Below are 17,693 nucleotides of genomic sequence, written 5' to 3'. Positions count from 1 at the left end.
GGTCAGGGGTCAATGGTCAACACTCCACATGTAATTTCCATAATACATTTCACATCATTAATGTGACACTGGCTTTCAGTAGAGACCTTACATGGCCCCTTTTGGTGAATTAAGGAGATCCCTGTACCCCTGGGAACCCTTGTACCTCTGCAGTTGGCATCCAGAGGTCTTTGGATTACAGTCTCATATATTCAAAACAAGGATCCTTTGCATACTCATGTGTATCAGGTTTCTTTAGTCTCAGATGCACCCCAGAATCCTGTGCACTCGTCACAGAGCATCAGCTTTGAAGAACAAGTGCAAAGGATTCTAGAATACTAGTAAAGGTACTCAGTGTTGACGAGTGGGGAGGAACAGCGATACTATTCTGGAGGAGTATGTGACTCTAGCAGCTCTGTAAGGTTGGTTAGATCAGGGATCCGTTGTGTTTTTGCTTGTAGTGGCAGTTCACTTGAGGCTAACTATGATCCATGCTTCTATGCAAGGGTGATAGTGACCAAAATCTTTAGATAAACTAGGAGCCAGAGTTTTAATAAGATAGGGAGAAGCACCTTTGCTTTGTAGTCTCTCTCCCCCCTCACCCCCCCATTGGTCCAAAATAGGTCAAGTTTAACCCTCAAGGAATGCTGCAAAAAATCATCATTTTGATAGGGATTTTGGAGGGGGCAGAGGACACAAGGAGTTTGCTGCTTTATTTATCAAATGAGATGTTCATTTTTATGCAGTTTGGGGTGATACTGAGTTTCATTGTAAATACAGTTCCTGTGAGGGTATCTCCAGCTCATGAGTCAAAATAAAAATAAATAAAATTCTGATTTTTTTCATGTGGCTTTAAAAATAGTGTGATATTTCAAACCCACTATTGACATTAGAGAAGGACCCAAACAAATCCCTGGATCTTAACACCCTTGAATTTTGAAGTTGGGTTCCTGATTTGGATCTGATCGTCCTGATTTGAGTCCCCCTCTAATTCAAATGTATTTTTCCTTTTGAAAGCAGATTTTTTTTTATTCCTAGAACTCTTAGGTCATATCCTGCCTATAATTCCCAATCAAAACACAGACAAAATAGTCAGCCACAAGTGAGTGTCCTGTAAAATGTAGTGATTCTTTATTAACAAATTTGTGAAAAGACAAATGAGGGAAAGCACCACTTGTGGTTTTATAGCTTAAGGAACAGCCATTTTACCCTTAATGACTGCCATAACTATGACAGCACTTGAGATTTCTATCAGTGATCTGTTGCCTCCACTATTTCAAGTGAACTGATATAAATCTTGAGAGAGACAAGGTGGGTGAGGTAATATCTTTTATTGGACCAACTTCTGTTGGTGAGAGAGACAAGCTTTCAAGCTTACACAGAGCTCTTCAAATCCATTTAACATAGCTTAATAAATAACCACTCCTAATTTTTAAAAAAATGCATTTTTGAATTGGGGCTTTAAGAAATTATGATCTATGATATTCTCAAACTTTTTCATGTTGTGACCCACATTTTAATAGATTATTTCATTAATTATCTACCCTACAATTCATGATCTTCTGGACCAGTTCCCTCTCAGTAGTAACTGCACAACATCTCATGATAGCTACAACAAATGCTTACAGGGAAAAAGTAATGTTAGAAAAGGGTTTTTTTTTGTTTTGTTTTTTTTTTAATGTCAAGTTTCTGAATCCAAGTTAGCTACTGGAAACAACGAAGGAAACCAGCTGCCTCTTAGGAAATCATTCCAAGTGCTGTGGACCAGCGGTGGTCCAAAGAAGTATTATATTAAAAATATGTTAAAGCTAGGAGTTTTCAACTTGCCGATTTTTTTTATCAGTGCTGTAAAAAACATGAAAACAATGGCTTTTAATCACCAACTAAAGAATATTTATATAAATAGAGCTATTGAAGACTATTTTTCTAATAGCTGTAATTTCCTAAGCCTTACGGTTAGGAAAAAAATTGATAACTGATGTAGTAGTCTTCATTGTTGCAGACTTTGTTTTGTTGCTCTTATTCTAAAGCTAGTGTTTAAATAATTTAATCAGAATGGATGAAAATATAATTTTACAATTCTCAATTTGCTCAATTTTTCTTCTGTTGGGGGATTTTTGTGTATATGTATGAAATTGGTTGATAATGGGGTGACAATATTATCCAGTGGTTGGTTGGATCATAAACAGCTGTGTATATTTTATGTTGATTGTGAAATATCCTTGGATTATATGAAATTATGCTAAACACCAATATAAAGGTAATCTTTACTTTTCTGCTTACTCCTGATTTGTTTTTTACAGAAGATCTACAACAGTGTTTCTCAAATGTGGCCACCATGGCTGCATGCGGCCACCAGGGGCTTTTCCTGTGGCCACAGCCTCCTGGGCAGTGACTGGGGGTGGGTGGGGGGGAGCACCATCAGGGGGTGGGTCCTGCCCCCCTCTGGATCCACAAACGCCAGAGGCAGCCAGTGAGTTCCCCACCTTCCTGGGGTGGTGAGGCTCGGACTTCAGGCCTCCGCCATGGAGTGGTGGGCAGCAGGCTCCAGTCATAGGGCTTCGGGCTCTGGCCCTGGACTGGGCCGCGGGGCGGGCCCTGAGTTTACACTCCCCCACACGTCGCCCTTGGCCCCGGTTGTGCTGTCTCCCTACCCACTTCCCCATCCAGGGCTTAATTTGTCCTCTGTCTTGCCAAGGCTGAATAAATCTGCTGTGAAAATTGATATTTGTCCGTTTACTAATATCACTTTTAATAGCCTTCCAGCTAGCTAGTAAGTCTTCTGCTGTGAAAATTGATATTAACAAACATATAAATGTTTACTTTTCACAGCAGCAGATTTACTAGCTAGCAAGTCTTTTGGGGTTTGTTTGTTTGTTTATTTTTAAAGAAACCACAGCACAAAAACACAAGAATGTGCAAAGCACCGTATTTGTGTTTCTATTGTCTGGGTACACCACAAGAAGGACAGGAGACTTGTTATGGGCTTTAATCAGGCTGCGACTTTATTATATAGATGTCTGGGACCTACCTGACAGATAAAGTGTACAGTGGAGGCAAATCCATGTTTATTCAAATTAGTTCTTCGGGGCTTCCACCAGCCCCCATTTGTTTCCATCCAGGTCCCCCAGCCGACCCATGGCTTGGCCCGTATCATCCACCACCCTCGTAAGAGGGTTAAGGAGGGCTGTGAGAACGGGTGGGGGGGTTGGCCCCCTGCCGTACCAATCAGCGGAGTCCCTAACACCTTCCCCCATTCTGTTCCTTTATCCAGTACCTCCTTTTAAGTCCTTTACCAGGCCATTTATCTGGTCACTGGCTGTCCTCCCTACGGAGTACCTGCACTGAACATCCGCCCAACCTTACAAAACTTAGACACCATGTGTTAAACTTAGACACCATGTGTGCTAACTGGTGACAAATGCTGACTTTTCAACAGTAAACACTGCACTCTTACGTTGTTTTGCTAAGGAGCAGGTTTACTATACCATTTTGCGACTGGTATGTTTGGGCATTAAAATTCTCTTTCATTATGTGTTGAATAATAGCTAGGGAAGTTAGAGGGACAAATTAAGGATAAATACAGTACTCTTAAAAGTCTTCATAGTGCAAGCTACAGCATGTAACTAGGCACTATGTCATGATCCTCCAGTGCAAGAAAAATCTTGTTGCTGCAGGCCTGAATGACGTACACTGCACATGTAAATTCTGCTTCCTGCAGGAGCAATATACTTACTTCTATTGGTATCCTCTTCTATTTGCTGTGAATGACTGCAAAGGCACTCCCAAGATTATAGTCCAAACATTTTCCTTCTCTTTATGGCACATGCCCCATCAGCCATGCACAATATATCCTACAAGATTCATTTGCCACCGCGTGATACTACTGAGGCTTACATCATGCATCCTGCTGCTTCTCTTTCTCTTACTGGGTACCCCTGCTTCTCAGTGCGAATATGATGGGCTTTCTGCTCTCATTCCATATTTCAAAGGCAGGTATAATCCTTTTTGTATTGGCTTTTCCCCAAGCTAACTGCCAGCTCTCCCTGATGGCACTACAGGAGGGTCTACGGCATGTTGAAGGCCCGGGCTTCTGTCACTATGCAAATCAAGAGGTTCCACAGAGTTGTCTCCATGAATTCTCCTTTCTGAGAAGTATTTTATGGCCTTGTCTCTTCCCCTCCTTCCAGCCTACCAGTAGTTTAAGTACAGAGAGGGTCCTTTGACAGGAATTAAGGGAAAACATTGAGTTCCTAAGTGTTAGCACTCAATACTGCCACTTTCTGAAATGCAGCTCAGTAAATCCAGGGCAGAAGTTCTGACCAGGCTAAGTTGATATATCCTGGAAACAGAGCAGTAGTAACTAAATCAAAGGGTTTTCTCTTCCCAAAGATGTGGTTCCTTCCCTGAGCAGCTCTTTTCTACCACGACCAACAGGAAAACAGCCAAGTTTTGTTGCTGATACTGGCGTAACCAGGCTGGTTAATTCCAGATTCTTATATTTGTGTCACTTTTTACTATCTGTAATTAGAAGTTCCTGATAGTTCATGATTTGTTTTATGGGTTTAAAAGCCAAAACAACTTTGCAGTAGGTCTGCCATATGTGAACTCCGTTTTTTTTATTTTTACTGATAGCAATGTTCGGTTTTTTTAATTCAGATCTCTTTAAAACTGTATCTGTTTCACTTGACAGTATTCCTTACCAGGTAACACAGACAACATTTTCTAAGGTTCAAACATTATTTCATGGTAGTGATTTACTTTCCTTCCTTTTTACTGAGTGTCTGTCTGTAGCCATTGATCATGGAGTCTTCCCCTGCTCTTCCCAAATAGCTTTAATGTATTGTCAGCATAAGGTTTCCATTTGTTAATCCGTAATTGTACAGTTTAGTTTTAGCTTTTGCAACGGAGCCCGAACAGATTTTCTTCTGAAAGACAGAGAACATTTTCTATGGGTTTTAAATAATCTTTCCTAAGAAAAGAACTGTGGTGCCAAAACCAGATGACTGAGGAAAATTCAGAGTCCATTATCTCTTTAAAAAAACAAAACAAAACATATTTGATGGTTCCTAGGAGTTGTTCCAACTGCATTAGGCTATCATCACGTCTTTTATACTCTTATTCAGTAAGCTTATTTACAGTTTCTGACTGGCTTTTTTTTTAAGGCATTAGTATTTACTTAGATTGTAATAGTAGCTAGGTCCTTTCTAAACACAGCAGAAGACGTAGTTCCTGCTCTGAGCTGTGCAGAACTAAAAAAAAATGCTTCATTTATGGCATTGCTTCTGTTTTGAAATGAATGGAGTGTAAATCTGGGGTAACACAGTGGGGATTCATGTCCTATCTGTGCTCCCTAAATTGTCACTGGTTTATAAAATGTTTTCTGCTAGAAATCTCTAATATGCCTATTTTTTGTCTTTTCTTTGGGAGAAAAACAGGTTGAAGGACTAGATTATCTCAAATATCCACACACACACACACACACACACCCCCTCCATAGTTCAGAGATTCTCCAAGGGGGTTTATATCACCCCCAGGCAATGACTACAGAATTTATAAACATTTTAAACGGAAAATCGTGCATGTTTTAACCTGAGAAGTGCTGACTTTTAGAACCACACAGCAGGTGGTCTCTCTCATTTTTTTTCTTATTTTGTAATGAAAACCTTTTTAATCAACTTTTTTATTTCATAGTTGGTTTCAGTAAAGTCTGCAATAGAGACAAATAGTTTGAGTAAGTTTCTTTCTCACCCTCCTCCCACAAAAGGCCACTTCACTGCAGTATTTTTCACCTGAATAGCATTCTTCATCTGAGGATCTCAAAATACTTTAAAAGTAACCTTCACAACTCCATATAAGGCAGATATTAATACAATGCTGATTTTACAAATGAGACACAGTCACACAGTGGGGATGGGGCCAGATTTTAGTGCCCAGCACCCCCAGTTTGGAGGCCAGCTTTTCCAGGGCTCAGTCCCCGGTAGGCATCTATATGAAGTGACCAGATTTTTAAAAGAGCTCAGCAGCCAGTAACTACCATTGAAAACAAAATAGGGAGATTTAAATGATATGTCAGCCTTGTGCTGGTGTGTATTTCCTGTGCCAACTAAAAAGGCTGGTGACATCTTGGCGGTAACACCAACACAGAATTGTTTGTCACATGCATCACAGAGCTCCAGCTGCATGTGTGTCTGGCTGCTCAATGAAATGCAGAAAGCAGTTATGAGTTTGAATCTTTGCTATTTAAATTGACCTCTTGTTACTTGTGGCTTCAGAGGTGATGCTGCTAAACTATCACAATATATGTGGTGATGACATACCGTGCAGTTTTGATAACGTGTCCTAATAACCTACCCACACATGCATGTTTCACACCATATTTGCAACTAGCTCTAGGCATAATTAAATTTTCAGCATTGAATTTGTACCAGTACAGTACCTGTCTTTCCCAAATGGTAGCATCAAACTTTTGCTTACACCACCCACTTCCTGTGAGACCGTGCTACTTTCCTGAGATGTCTCGATTACAGCACAATCCGTGCGTATTGTGGGAGTAGCACTTTCAGGTGGAGCAGAGAATTCCAACCAATCCACTTTGGAGAGACCTATTCAAATGTCCATCTAGGAAGAGAATTTGACTAGCTGAGGTGTATTTATAACTTGAATGATATATGTTAACGAGCTTGACAGCTACTTTTCAGTGGCATTTCACTTCCTTTTTTTTTCTTGCTGTGCATTTGAAGCATTATTGTTGAAATTGTTGGGGATTCCACCACTTCCCTCAGGCGACTGTACTATGCTACTAGATCTTACTCTGACAAAGATTTTTTGATGGTGACTACTTATATCCAATATTATTATGCTAAATAATCCCCCTCTTTCTCTCCTTGGTCTTTATCCTCTCTCTTTCTTTCCGATTGCTATCCATCTTAGTCAGCACATAAGATGCGGTTCATAGCAAGTAGAATTACATGCAGTTTCTCTATATAACCAAGATAACTTGTTCACGTTAGCTCACTTAAACACTTTAGCTCACAATCTGAAACATGAGGAAGTATTCAAATCTTCATAAGCATAATTACATCTAATCGTTTCTCTAGCAGGAACTGGAATCACAAATCACCATGTTAATTTAAGAAAGATATTACAAAGAAATGTCAAAACTCCTGCTGAACCACATACTTGTAGGTGTACCCCCCATATGGATCTAGACTGTGATACTCGTACTCACAATGAGTAGCACCTTACCACACAAGGCGCTCCACTGAAGTCAATGGGACTCTTTATGGTGCAAGTTATTGTTCTTGGTGAGTAAGGGTATCCAGTGAGGCCTTAAAGGAAGATAATTTCTAACAGAATATTTGAAAAAAAGGTCAAATTATGTATGTATCTGAATAGCAATAAGCAGCAGTTGACAATAGCATTTCTACATGGAGACCAAAGAACAAGGGTGAAAAGGGATACCCTAATTCTTCTGTAATGTACCTAGTATTATTTTCCTATATTCTTCCTAGTTGTGGCATACACACAGATGAATGGCAGTATTTAAATTTTTTAGAGCGGGAAATGTTGGTAGTCTTTTATTGCTCTGTAGAAAATGATACTTTACACAAATGACTGCATGAGAAATGGTCAATCTTGAGGATACTAAGGGTTTCAAATTGCCTTGATAAGATCAGAGCAATTTACAAAGAGAAACCACTGGAGAAAAGGAATACGGCACATGGACTTAGACTACCTTTTTTAAGAATACATGTATTAAAAAATGCAAGCACGACAACTACGCAGTATCGGCAATCAGTTTGTAAAAAGGAAATGTTATGCTATTTACATACTGGAGTCTGTATAATTTAATTATTTATTTTTTAGTTAAAAATAAAAAGTGTGTAATTATATTTGACTGTTTAGTGATGTCAGGTTTGGAACATATTTCTGTGGGGTTGAAGCCCTTTTATGAGTAGTTACTTTAAAAGTAATGGAAGGCCCCCTTGATTTTCCAAAAGAATTAGCGTTCAAAGCTCAATCAGCTCATTAAGCACTGACAACCCATCACACAGACTTTTCTATGCCCTTTAGTCCAGCCACTCCGGTAGTTGCTGCTGCTGTTTGGATTACCATGGGAGCCCTAGTCATGGACCACACGGTGTAGCACACTGGGAAGAACTGGGGGATCAAAAGTTTGCAACACACCCATCATACTGCAACACTTTCTTTTCAGAGAACTTGCTCCCCTTGGCCAGCTCTGCAGCTTCTCCACTATGTCCATTTCTTGTCTTCTCTCTGACTGGCCCACTGCATCTTAAATGCTCTGTGCCTGCTCCATTGCCTGTCACCCTACCTATCTGCTTTTCCTTCCCAAACTACCTGTCTGCTCCACCCCAACATACATAAACACACAGCTGCCACTAGCATCCCATCTCCCATCAGTCTCTGTCCCTGTAGGCTTGTCCAACCTCTGTTGTTTCTCACTTGAAAGAGGATTAATGTGGCATAAAGCTAGTTCTTTATTTGATATTCAGAGGATATATAAAATATGGGCAACATTCTGAAAATATTTTTTTCCCTGCAACAGAAGTGGAAACCCCATTACCAGTCACTTGAAATTTTGACAGGCATTTACAAGTAAATACCAGTTCATTTAAAACTTCTTGGATTAAAGTTTTTTAGAAGCAGTACATAAATGAAGATTACAATTATTTGATTCCTATTGTATAAATTATATGGTTTTGAATCTTTTATATTAGCATATATAGTGCAATAGAAGAGAAGTGTCAAGAAGGTGATGAAGAAATAAAGATTTAAGTATCCATGGTTCTAAAGTTTTAGAATGGATTTTATTTGAAAGATCAAAAAAAAAAAAACCCCAAAAAAACCCTCAGAGCTCTGATCAAATAAATTCAACTTGCCTCAGCTGAATAGCAAGGTACCTTCTGAGAACCTGGCACTAATTCACAAACAGTAATAGTTATACTGACAATTAATGAATAAGTAATATGATAATACATGGCACTTCTTTAGTGCCTTCCAGCATGAAATCTCAACAGCACATTATAAATATAAATGAACAAAGTTTCTTATCACCTTAGTCCTTTGTTTTGTGAGGTAGATAAGTATTATCACAATTTTCTGGAATGAGAAACTGAGGCACGTGAAGATTGTGACTTGTCCAAGTCCTGATTGGGAAGTAAAGCCAAGCCAGTAACTGAGACTACCTAACTCCATGTCTTAAGCTATAACTTTTAAAATCAGACTAAAGACAATGAAACGTTAGATCTACGTTTGCATACACTTCTGTGGGGAAAATAACATGCTATTTGGAAATTCAGGCATTACATCTGTGTATTTGAAGCTATTCTTGATCACATTTGTACATCTGTCAAGCACAATAGTTGTTTCTCTGACATCCGCAACTTGTACTGGTATGCAGCATTGGGGTGGGAACTAGCAAGCTCCTGCTCTAGTGAGTAGACTTATTGACATCAGTAGTCCCAATGAGACAGATAGGATTGATGGCATGAGTAAAGTATTAAAAGATTGTCATTAATCAGTAAATCACTTTGCTCACCATTTTTTGTTCATTTCTCTCACTGTAAATCTCACATTTTAAGAAAATAATTGTAACAGCAATAATGTTGCTCCCTCTTTGTAATTTTTAATTTTAATTTTTAAATGCACAATTCTGTTGCAATGTGAACTTAATGTTTAAAAGACAGTGTTTACTTGAAAGTGAGTTAGTTTAAAAAATGTTAAAAAAAGCTTCAGGTACCACACCTCTTCCTGAGTCTCTTTGCCAGTTTTTGTGGTTTCGCAGTAACATTTTTCCTATTTAAAAACTAGTGTTTTCTTACCCTTGTTGATATGTGACAAACCATCACAGACATAGTGGTAACTGACTCATTAAAAGCTATATGCAAAGTGCTGTCAGATGTAAAACTGTAATAATAAAGATACCTTTTCTCACTTCTCTTCAGTTATAACAACTTTAACTATCAAGAGAAGACTAATAAAGCTCAGGAGTCCAATTTTTTTAAGCACATGATGCCTCTTTAACAGACTTGCTTACATTTTTGATATGAAACTCACCCTTTGCCCTCACCACAAATTTGTAGCTGACATGATGCCCTGTTTCTAGAGGGATTTATTTTCATACATTAGTATCCCCTGTGTTTTTACAGGTGGACAAAAACCTTCAGTTGCTTGATGGAGTTATTTTTGACATACAATAACAAAATCCTCTCGTAAAAAAAAGTTGGAATGTCAGCACTTATAAATTAACTTGATTTTTGGGAATGTAATTGACCAACCAAGACAGATGTGTATCTGTTGGAGGTTTCAGATGAACTTTACTGTGGAGAGCTTGATGGCTGGAGCAGGCGCTGGGCCTGGCAAGGAACAGGCCATTCTGCCCTTACCTTATACACATCACTGCTTGGTTTTAGTCCCAATCTCCCTCCTTTTTTTGGAGCCACTCCTCTTCCTGTGAGCGAGAGCTAAACTTTTCTCCTTTTTGGTATTTGTAAAGAAACAGAAAAGTGGTACTTCAGAGTGAGTTCCAAAGTGCAAGAATTTAAAGAACATTCATTTGAACTCTGTTCATCTCTTTTATCAGGGTCTTCTGATGTGGGATACGAGTTGTTGGGTTGTTTTACTAGAGATCCTCTGAAAATTCCAGAATGTGTCAGATCGTATTTTCACATGCTTTGGGCAGAGAGCTGTTCTGTTCAGAAAGAGTGATGCTGTGTAGTGTAGTACAATCAAGAGTAACCTGAAGTTCGGCTTTTGAGATGAGGAGTGGAGCTGCATCCCAAACCCAATACGCCATCAGTTGGCCACTTCTGCCATAATGACCTCACCACACATGAAGCTGGTGCAGGGGGGTGAGAGGAAGGCATTGTCTGGCTTGCTGGGGGAAGGTATGTACCTCTTTAAGGGCTACAGAGGCACGGAGTGAGTTTGCAGCAGCCACAGAGCAAGTCAGTGTGAGGATACTGACTGATCCACTCAGCTGACCGGAATAGAGGGGAGTTTATATAAGTACATGCCAGGCAGGAAAAGCTCTCTTTTACCAGGACCAAATGGAGCAGCATCCACCCTCCCACCCATGGAAGTGGTGAAATACCAGATTGTGAGCCCAAATATTAACGTGAAAACTACTATTCAGCTTATTTTCGCAAAATTGAAAATAAAAACTTGAAAACCTCAGTTGACACACCTCTCTTCATCTCTCTTCCACACCCCCTCCTAAAATGGTTATTCCTACTTATTTGCAATGTATGCTGTATTTCATCCAGTTTTGTTATATTCAGTTACAGCTTCCTGGCTATACCCTGGTCCAAAAGAGATACTGTTTGAATATGGTCTTATAACTGCATATTATGTCTACTTATTTTTCGTAGCACACCTGCAGTCCACAATATGTTCCATTTATTTGAGCAGTAAGCCCATGATTCCCATGCCTAATGAATTTTGACAGGCTGAATATTATTAGTTTCTTCAGTATGTTTCATCGGAGGATGGCATATTGCAGGTGTTTACTAGCTCATTATGAAAGTGTACTCATGCTTAACAGTAGTTATTTTTACTCTCTGTAAAAGGGTAAAACCAGATGAGGGTGTTGAAGGAATTGTGACTATATATATATATATATATATATATATATATATATAATATTTTTTTAAAAGGATATATATAAAAAAAGCCTTCACATCTATTGAAGATAATGCAATTATTCATTTTATAACAATTGCTGTGTTTGATTTGAGTCTTTTGTTGTTGTTTTGTTGTTTTTGTTGGCTTTTGAAATGCCCAATTTTTTCTTTTAGAATACATCAGTAAATCAATTACTTGGTACTGGAGTTCCTCATAACATGCTTACTCTTTAATAAGTAAAACTAATCAGCCAGGCACTATACAATTTCTAGGATTATGATAATTTTCAAATATGAACAAAAAATCCATGTATGTATTTCACATAATTGGCTGTTGATATCTATATTATTTTACATTAACTCTGTGCTTTGAATATGTTGATAAGTTGATAAAATGAGGGAAAAAGAGTAACAAGTGGGCTTTTTTGTATCTGTTTTGATTATCACATTATGTGCCATTTAGTTTACTTGCAGAATTTTAGACTGAGAATTATGATTCTGATGCATGCAGTCATTATATCTAAGCTGCAAATTGGGACAAATCATGCCACTGATTTTTAAGCAGAACTCCCTATTAATAGACATTAGGTTTAAAAAAGCCTTTCCCAGCTGTAGATCTCAATGTGCTGTAGAAAGGATAAGTATCCATATTTGCATTTTTGCTGATGAGGAAGTTGAGAATTGAACCAACCTATTCAAGGCCATACAGAAGTTTAGTGGCAGAGCTCAGAGTAGAACCCATGTCTCCTGATTCATAGTTTACTTTAGTTTAGTTTCCTATCCATTTTACCAGGCAGCCTCCCCTTAAAAAGTTGATGGGGAATCCTGCTTAAAAATCAATGGGATAGCATAGTTTTTTGCATATTTATTCATATATCAGAATATATTTGTGCTTTCTAAGGTCCTGTTACTTTTCTTTTGTTTTACTTTTTGTTTAGTTTTGTTTGTTTAATTTTATTTATTCCATGTTTTCTTTCTGTTTTGTTTTGTTTTTAGTTGTGTCTGGTAAGTTGAAATTTTATTGGCCATCTTCTAATCACCGTATCACTGTGACTGGAACTTCTCTTACCCTTTCCATCCATACCCTTCCATGTCCTTCAACCAATCAACTTCCATGTTTCACTTGTTATTGACAAGACAGACTGCACAGAATAGATTCTGCATGAAGTATGGGTAACTTTTTGGCAAAGAGCAAAGGTAATGGGTTGCTAACTTTTTGTCTGTTTTTAAATAATGTACAAGCTGATTCCTGATTTCATTCCCCCCTATTACTACACAAGTCATACTTAATGTTTTCCTGTATAATCAATTCAATTTAGTTTAAAGATTCCAAGGACAGTAGAAGTTATTTTTCCTTAGTAGCTAACGGCTGCAGCGTCCTATAAAGATAAATATTCATGACATGCCACACATGTACATTTTACCCTAGTTAAGAAAGCAAACTTAAATTAATATTTTGTAAAGTGTTTTAATTTTTTTTAAAATTTTTCCAGTGAAGTGAACACTGCGAGTGGGATTTCCAAAAGCCCTCAGCTGCACTCTAACTCTATTCCCATTGAAGGCATCAGGAGTTTTGCTATTTACTTTCATGGGAGTAGAATTGGAAGAACACCGCAAGTGCGTTTGTAAATCACACTGTAAATGACTGACCAACTGACTTTTTCCTTCTTCTCCCTCCGTCTGCACAGTACTCCCTGAACAACTCTCCTCATAAGTTGAAATACAAGGACCCCACTGCCTCTTTGATGGGCACCATTGTAGTCCTTCCTTTATAATTATAATTATGTAAGCTCTCAAACACTATGTATCCTAGTGCAGCAGAATATAATTTAGAAACCCAGGGCTCTACTCTGTGTGGGTTTGTGCCAATATCCATTAAAGAGGCAGTGAGGCCCTAAATATACCTTTATAGTAAGGAGGGTCAGTGCAGAGGATGGGAGCCCAACAGGCAGGATAGGGAGACTGGAAAACTATAAGCAAGCACCCCCTAAAACTAGTTTCCTAATCTTTCCCCACAGCCCAGTGGCAAACTCCGTTTCCCAATCTACTTGCAATACTAAATTAAATCCCCTCTGTAGATGTCAAAAATCCTCCAGAACCCCCGTTTCATGATATTAAATGTATCCAGGTCTTCTGTTTTAAAGGTATGGTGATCACTATGAGTCTATTATTATTTCTATTACTGGAACATCTATGTGGGGCTTTACCTTGTATAGCTTCTTAGTTAGGTCATTCAACCAATGTTAACATTTGTGTCCAAGTATAAATCACCCCAAAATTTTGCTTATAAATTCTGAAAAGGAACATTTGGTGTTTATTCTGATCTAAATAGGGGGCATAGTCATAGAATAGATAAATGGATAACTGAAAATATTGACCTGGATTAACAAAGAAAACAAATTGTCCAGAAGGGACGTTTGGCATCCATGGGTTTCATCTAGATATTCACAGTTGTTTTAGTCACAGAATATATTTTAAGCTGCACCACCTAAGTGACATGAGTAATTTAAGGTGTTTTAAGTGAAGAAAAAGCACTCAAAGAAAAGAATATAGAATTGTTAAAATGTCTGATTCAAAGCATTCACTTCACTCTGAACTCAGACAAGAGGGGAGAATAATTAATGCTTTAGACAGCTGATGAGAAATGAATTTGAAAAATGTAAACAGTAAGTGAAAGGACTTTTCATTTAATGCAAATTTTTCCAGGTGTAAGAAGACACCACCTAGCAGACTTTATATTCTATTTTTTCTGGGCTAACCTCATCAGTGTATCTAATGCTGTCAAGTGCTCTAACTTATTTTTAATGTAGCTGACATAATTTTTGACATTGTGTTTACTACTAGATGAAGAGGCCATTTAAGTCAGTGTAAATCAAACAGTTTGGACAATGCTGGCAGCATTTATAATGTTAGGATGAGCAGATGTTTCAAATTTGCCTTCATTTACATATATATTTTATTTGAACATGCCCTTGCTTATGTAAATGGAGAAATTCAGCCCCACTGTTACTTTAAATTCATTCCTTTTCAATAATTGGATTGAAGGTTTTAAATGGTTATCATTTGCACAGTAGCATTTCTGGGGCCTTTGAGTTAAATTGAAAATTTTTGAGACCCTGACTTCATCAGATCGTTCTTATAAAAGCGACTAAAGGTCGGTTTTTTTCTCCTGAGATTTCCTAAATCAAAGAGGGTGACTTTTGTATATGTAAACCTGAATGTGCAGTTACTCCATAGCATTTAGTACAGAAGTGGACAAAGTGTGGCCTTTGAGCCAGATGCAGCCCAGAGATTTCTCTGTTGGGATCTGTGGCCCCTCTCTTCTGTTAAGACCTGATTGTGACCCCTGTGATCATGCTGGTGAATGCTTATTCATGCAATGCAGCTTACTGAAGTCAATGAGACTTAAAACTCGCTTGGTTGGCTAAAAGCTCACAAAGTTGAATAAGGAATGCACAATCAGGATCTTAATAGGGAGGAGCAGCACAAGAACAATCAATCTTGGGTCAAGTGAAGCACTGAATGTTGGGAGCTGCAGTCTCTGTGCCACAGCACCATAGTACAGGTTGTTTATAACACACTACCTTTTTAAACAAATAAAATGTGGTGCCACTTGGCTTTCAGTGGGGTGAACTTTGGACTGCAGATTTTAGTGTATTTTTATCTCCCTCAGAACCTCCCCATTTTGTTGTGAAACCTCGTGACCAGGTGGCTGCATTGGGACGGACGGTGACTTTTCAGTGCGAAGCAACTGGAAACCCTCAACCAGCCATCTTTTGGCGGAGGGAGGGAAGTCAGGTAAAGCCAACTTTCTTTTCTTGTTTCATGCCAGTTTCTTTAAGCAATAATGCCAGATAGAGGATGGCAGTTCCTGCAGTTGTTTACCCGCTGAAGATAACTGCTAAGCCTGCAAATGCTGGACCCCATCTGCATTATTGTAATACACCATGTGAGTTTAAAAATATTGTATGTTGTGTACTAAATGGAAAGGAAAACTGTGTTCTCCCTACTGGACTTGTCTTTTTCCTAAAATTTAAAGGTCAGTATAGTAACAAGCTGGAAAGGATGAGTACATTCTTAGTGTGCTGTTAGATTCACAATTTTCATTAATTGTTTCACTATTGAGAAAAATTGATGTAATATCTATAGAATAATTAGAGATGGGACCAAACCAAAACCCTGCGTCCGAAAGTCCCAAGAATTATGATCCTGGCCTAGCACTGTAGTTGGCTGAACCACAACATCATGTCCAAACACTAGCACATTTTGGAAAAAAAAAATGGATCTGGGCTTTGTGGCTTGCACTCATCCAGAAAAATAACCTGCCGTGTTTATGACAGGTTTCAGAGTAACAGCCGTGTTAGTCTGTATTCACAAAAAGAAAAGGAGTACTTGTGGCACCTTAGAGACTAACAAATTTATTTGAGCATGAGCTTTCGTGAGCTACAGCTCACTTCATCGTGTTTATGTATCTTTGGCTAACTCAAATGTGTACAGTACTGCAAGTTGCTTCCCCTCCGTGTGCTGCAGTTTCCCTGTATGTAAAATGGGGGGTAAAGATACTGACCCACTCCTGTAAAATGCTTTGAGATGAAGAAAAGCACAAGATAAAAGATATCAGGGGGTAGCCATGTTAGTCTGTATCCACAAAAACAACAAGGAGTCCGGTGGCACCTTAAAGACTAACAGATTTATTTGAGTATAAGCTTTTGTGGGTAAAAACCTCACTTCTTCAGATAGTTATAAAAAATAGTCGTTGTTATTCAATGCCCTAACATATCATTTTTAGGGGGGGACTTTTGACGGGGACAAGTTGCATAAGGGATCATTTTCAGTGAAGATAGGGTATTTCTCATTTTTCTGTTACTGAGAGTATTGATTGGTTCCTATTGCTCTTGGTGGGTAGTTACACTTTTCTAAACAATAGTCAAAGTCAAACAGAGCTTGGGATAGGCTCCTTTCTTTCTATTTGTTAAACATCTATCAAACTAAATGATGTGACTAGACAAAAATTGAGCTGTTTATCGCTAGTGTTAGTTCGTGATATAAGTAGGCTGCTACACTGGGTGCATTTTTATTTATTTGTTTTTTGGGGGGGCGGTTAGTAGAGCTGTTGGTTTTTAATGCAAAACCTCTTGGTTTCACTGAGTCCCTTTTGACTTTACTGAGTGGCTAATAGTATGTAGCCGGAAATGGAGACGGAAAAGATTATTGACAAGTTTCTGCACTTGTATTGTAATTGATGATTCTCTATCTTCTTTGTTTAGACATTCTTAGGAAAAGCAAAATGTAGTCAGACAAGAGACAGCAATAAAAATAGTGTCCATAAAGTATAGAGAACTTCAAATATTTTCCCCTCAAAATGCTAAGCCATAGACAAAAATCTGAAACCGGTATTTGATGTAACGCATGTGTGTTATTTTGGTTTCAGCTCTGACTTTCATGGCCGCTGTTGGTACCATAGCATCTAACTTCAAACCAAAACTATGTCAAGGAAAACTTGCATAGGACTTTATTATACAATGTAGTACTGGTTATAGAACAGACATTATGATTAGTGAGACTAAAACATCTGTTTAAAAAGAAACCTATAAAACATTTCTGTCTCCATTCTTTGGCAGTCTAAAGTTTAAACACAAATAAGTAAACTGGCATCTTTTTATACATTTTTGAAATAAAATCTAGTTCACTACAAGAAATGCTGCAACCTTGATTTTGAAAGATGGTTGTGTGAACATTTGCATGGACATTACTATTGCAGTATGCAGAAAAACCACAATTGTTTGCACAGTTATGGAATCTGTGAATATCAATACCTCTCCAACACCTATTTAAATTAAAGGAATGTCTGCTCTAGATTCCAATGGACGTTAGATCAGGCCTGTTAAGATACATCCAAATACGAGTTCACAGATGTGCCTACCTTTTTTCAAAAACAGGTCCCATAATTAGTATACAATAATGAAATGCTTATATATATATATATATATATATATATATATATATATATATATATATATATATATATATATATATATAACAGAGATATTTTGTGCATAATGTGAA

At 38.1% G+C, this 17,693-nt stretch overlaps 1 protein-coding gene across 5 annotated transcripts in view; it reads left to right on the top strand.

Moving 5' to 3' along the window:
* Positions 1-17,693, top strand: part of ROBO1 (roundabout guidance receptor 1) — a 1,032,053-nt gene that overhangs the window by 933,668 nt on the left and 80,692 nt on the right. For all 5 annotated transcript variants that reach the window (XM_074971626.1, XM_074971617.1, XM_074971599.1 and 2 more), the window contains one exon: positions 15,301-15,425. In XM_074971626.1, coding sequence (XP_074827727.1) covers positions 15,301-15,425 — 125 coding nt within the window. The remainder of the gene's footprint in view (positions 1-15,300; positions 15,426-17,693) is intronic.

This window comes from Natator depressus, chromosome 1 (assembly GCF_965152275.1).
Source record: "Natator depressus isolate rNatDep1 chromosome 1, rNatDep2.hap1, whole genome shotgun sequence".
Classification (NCBI taxonomy): Eukaryota; Metazoa; Chordata; order Testudines; family Cheloniidae; genus Natator; species Natator depressus.
The sequence above is the reverse complement of the archived record's forward strand: the minus strand, read 5'-3'. Positions and strand labels throughout refer to the sequence as shown.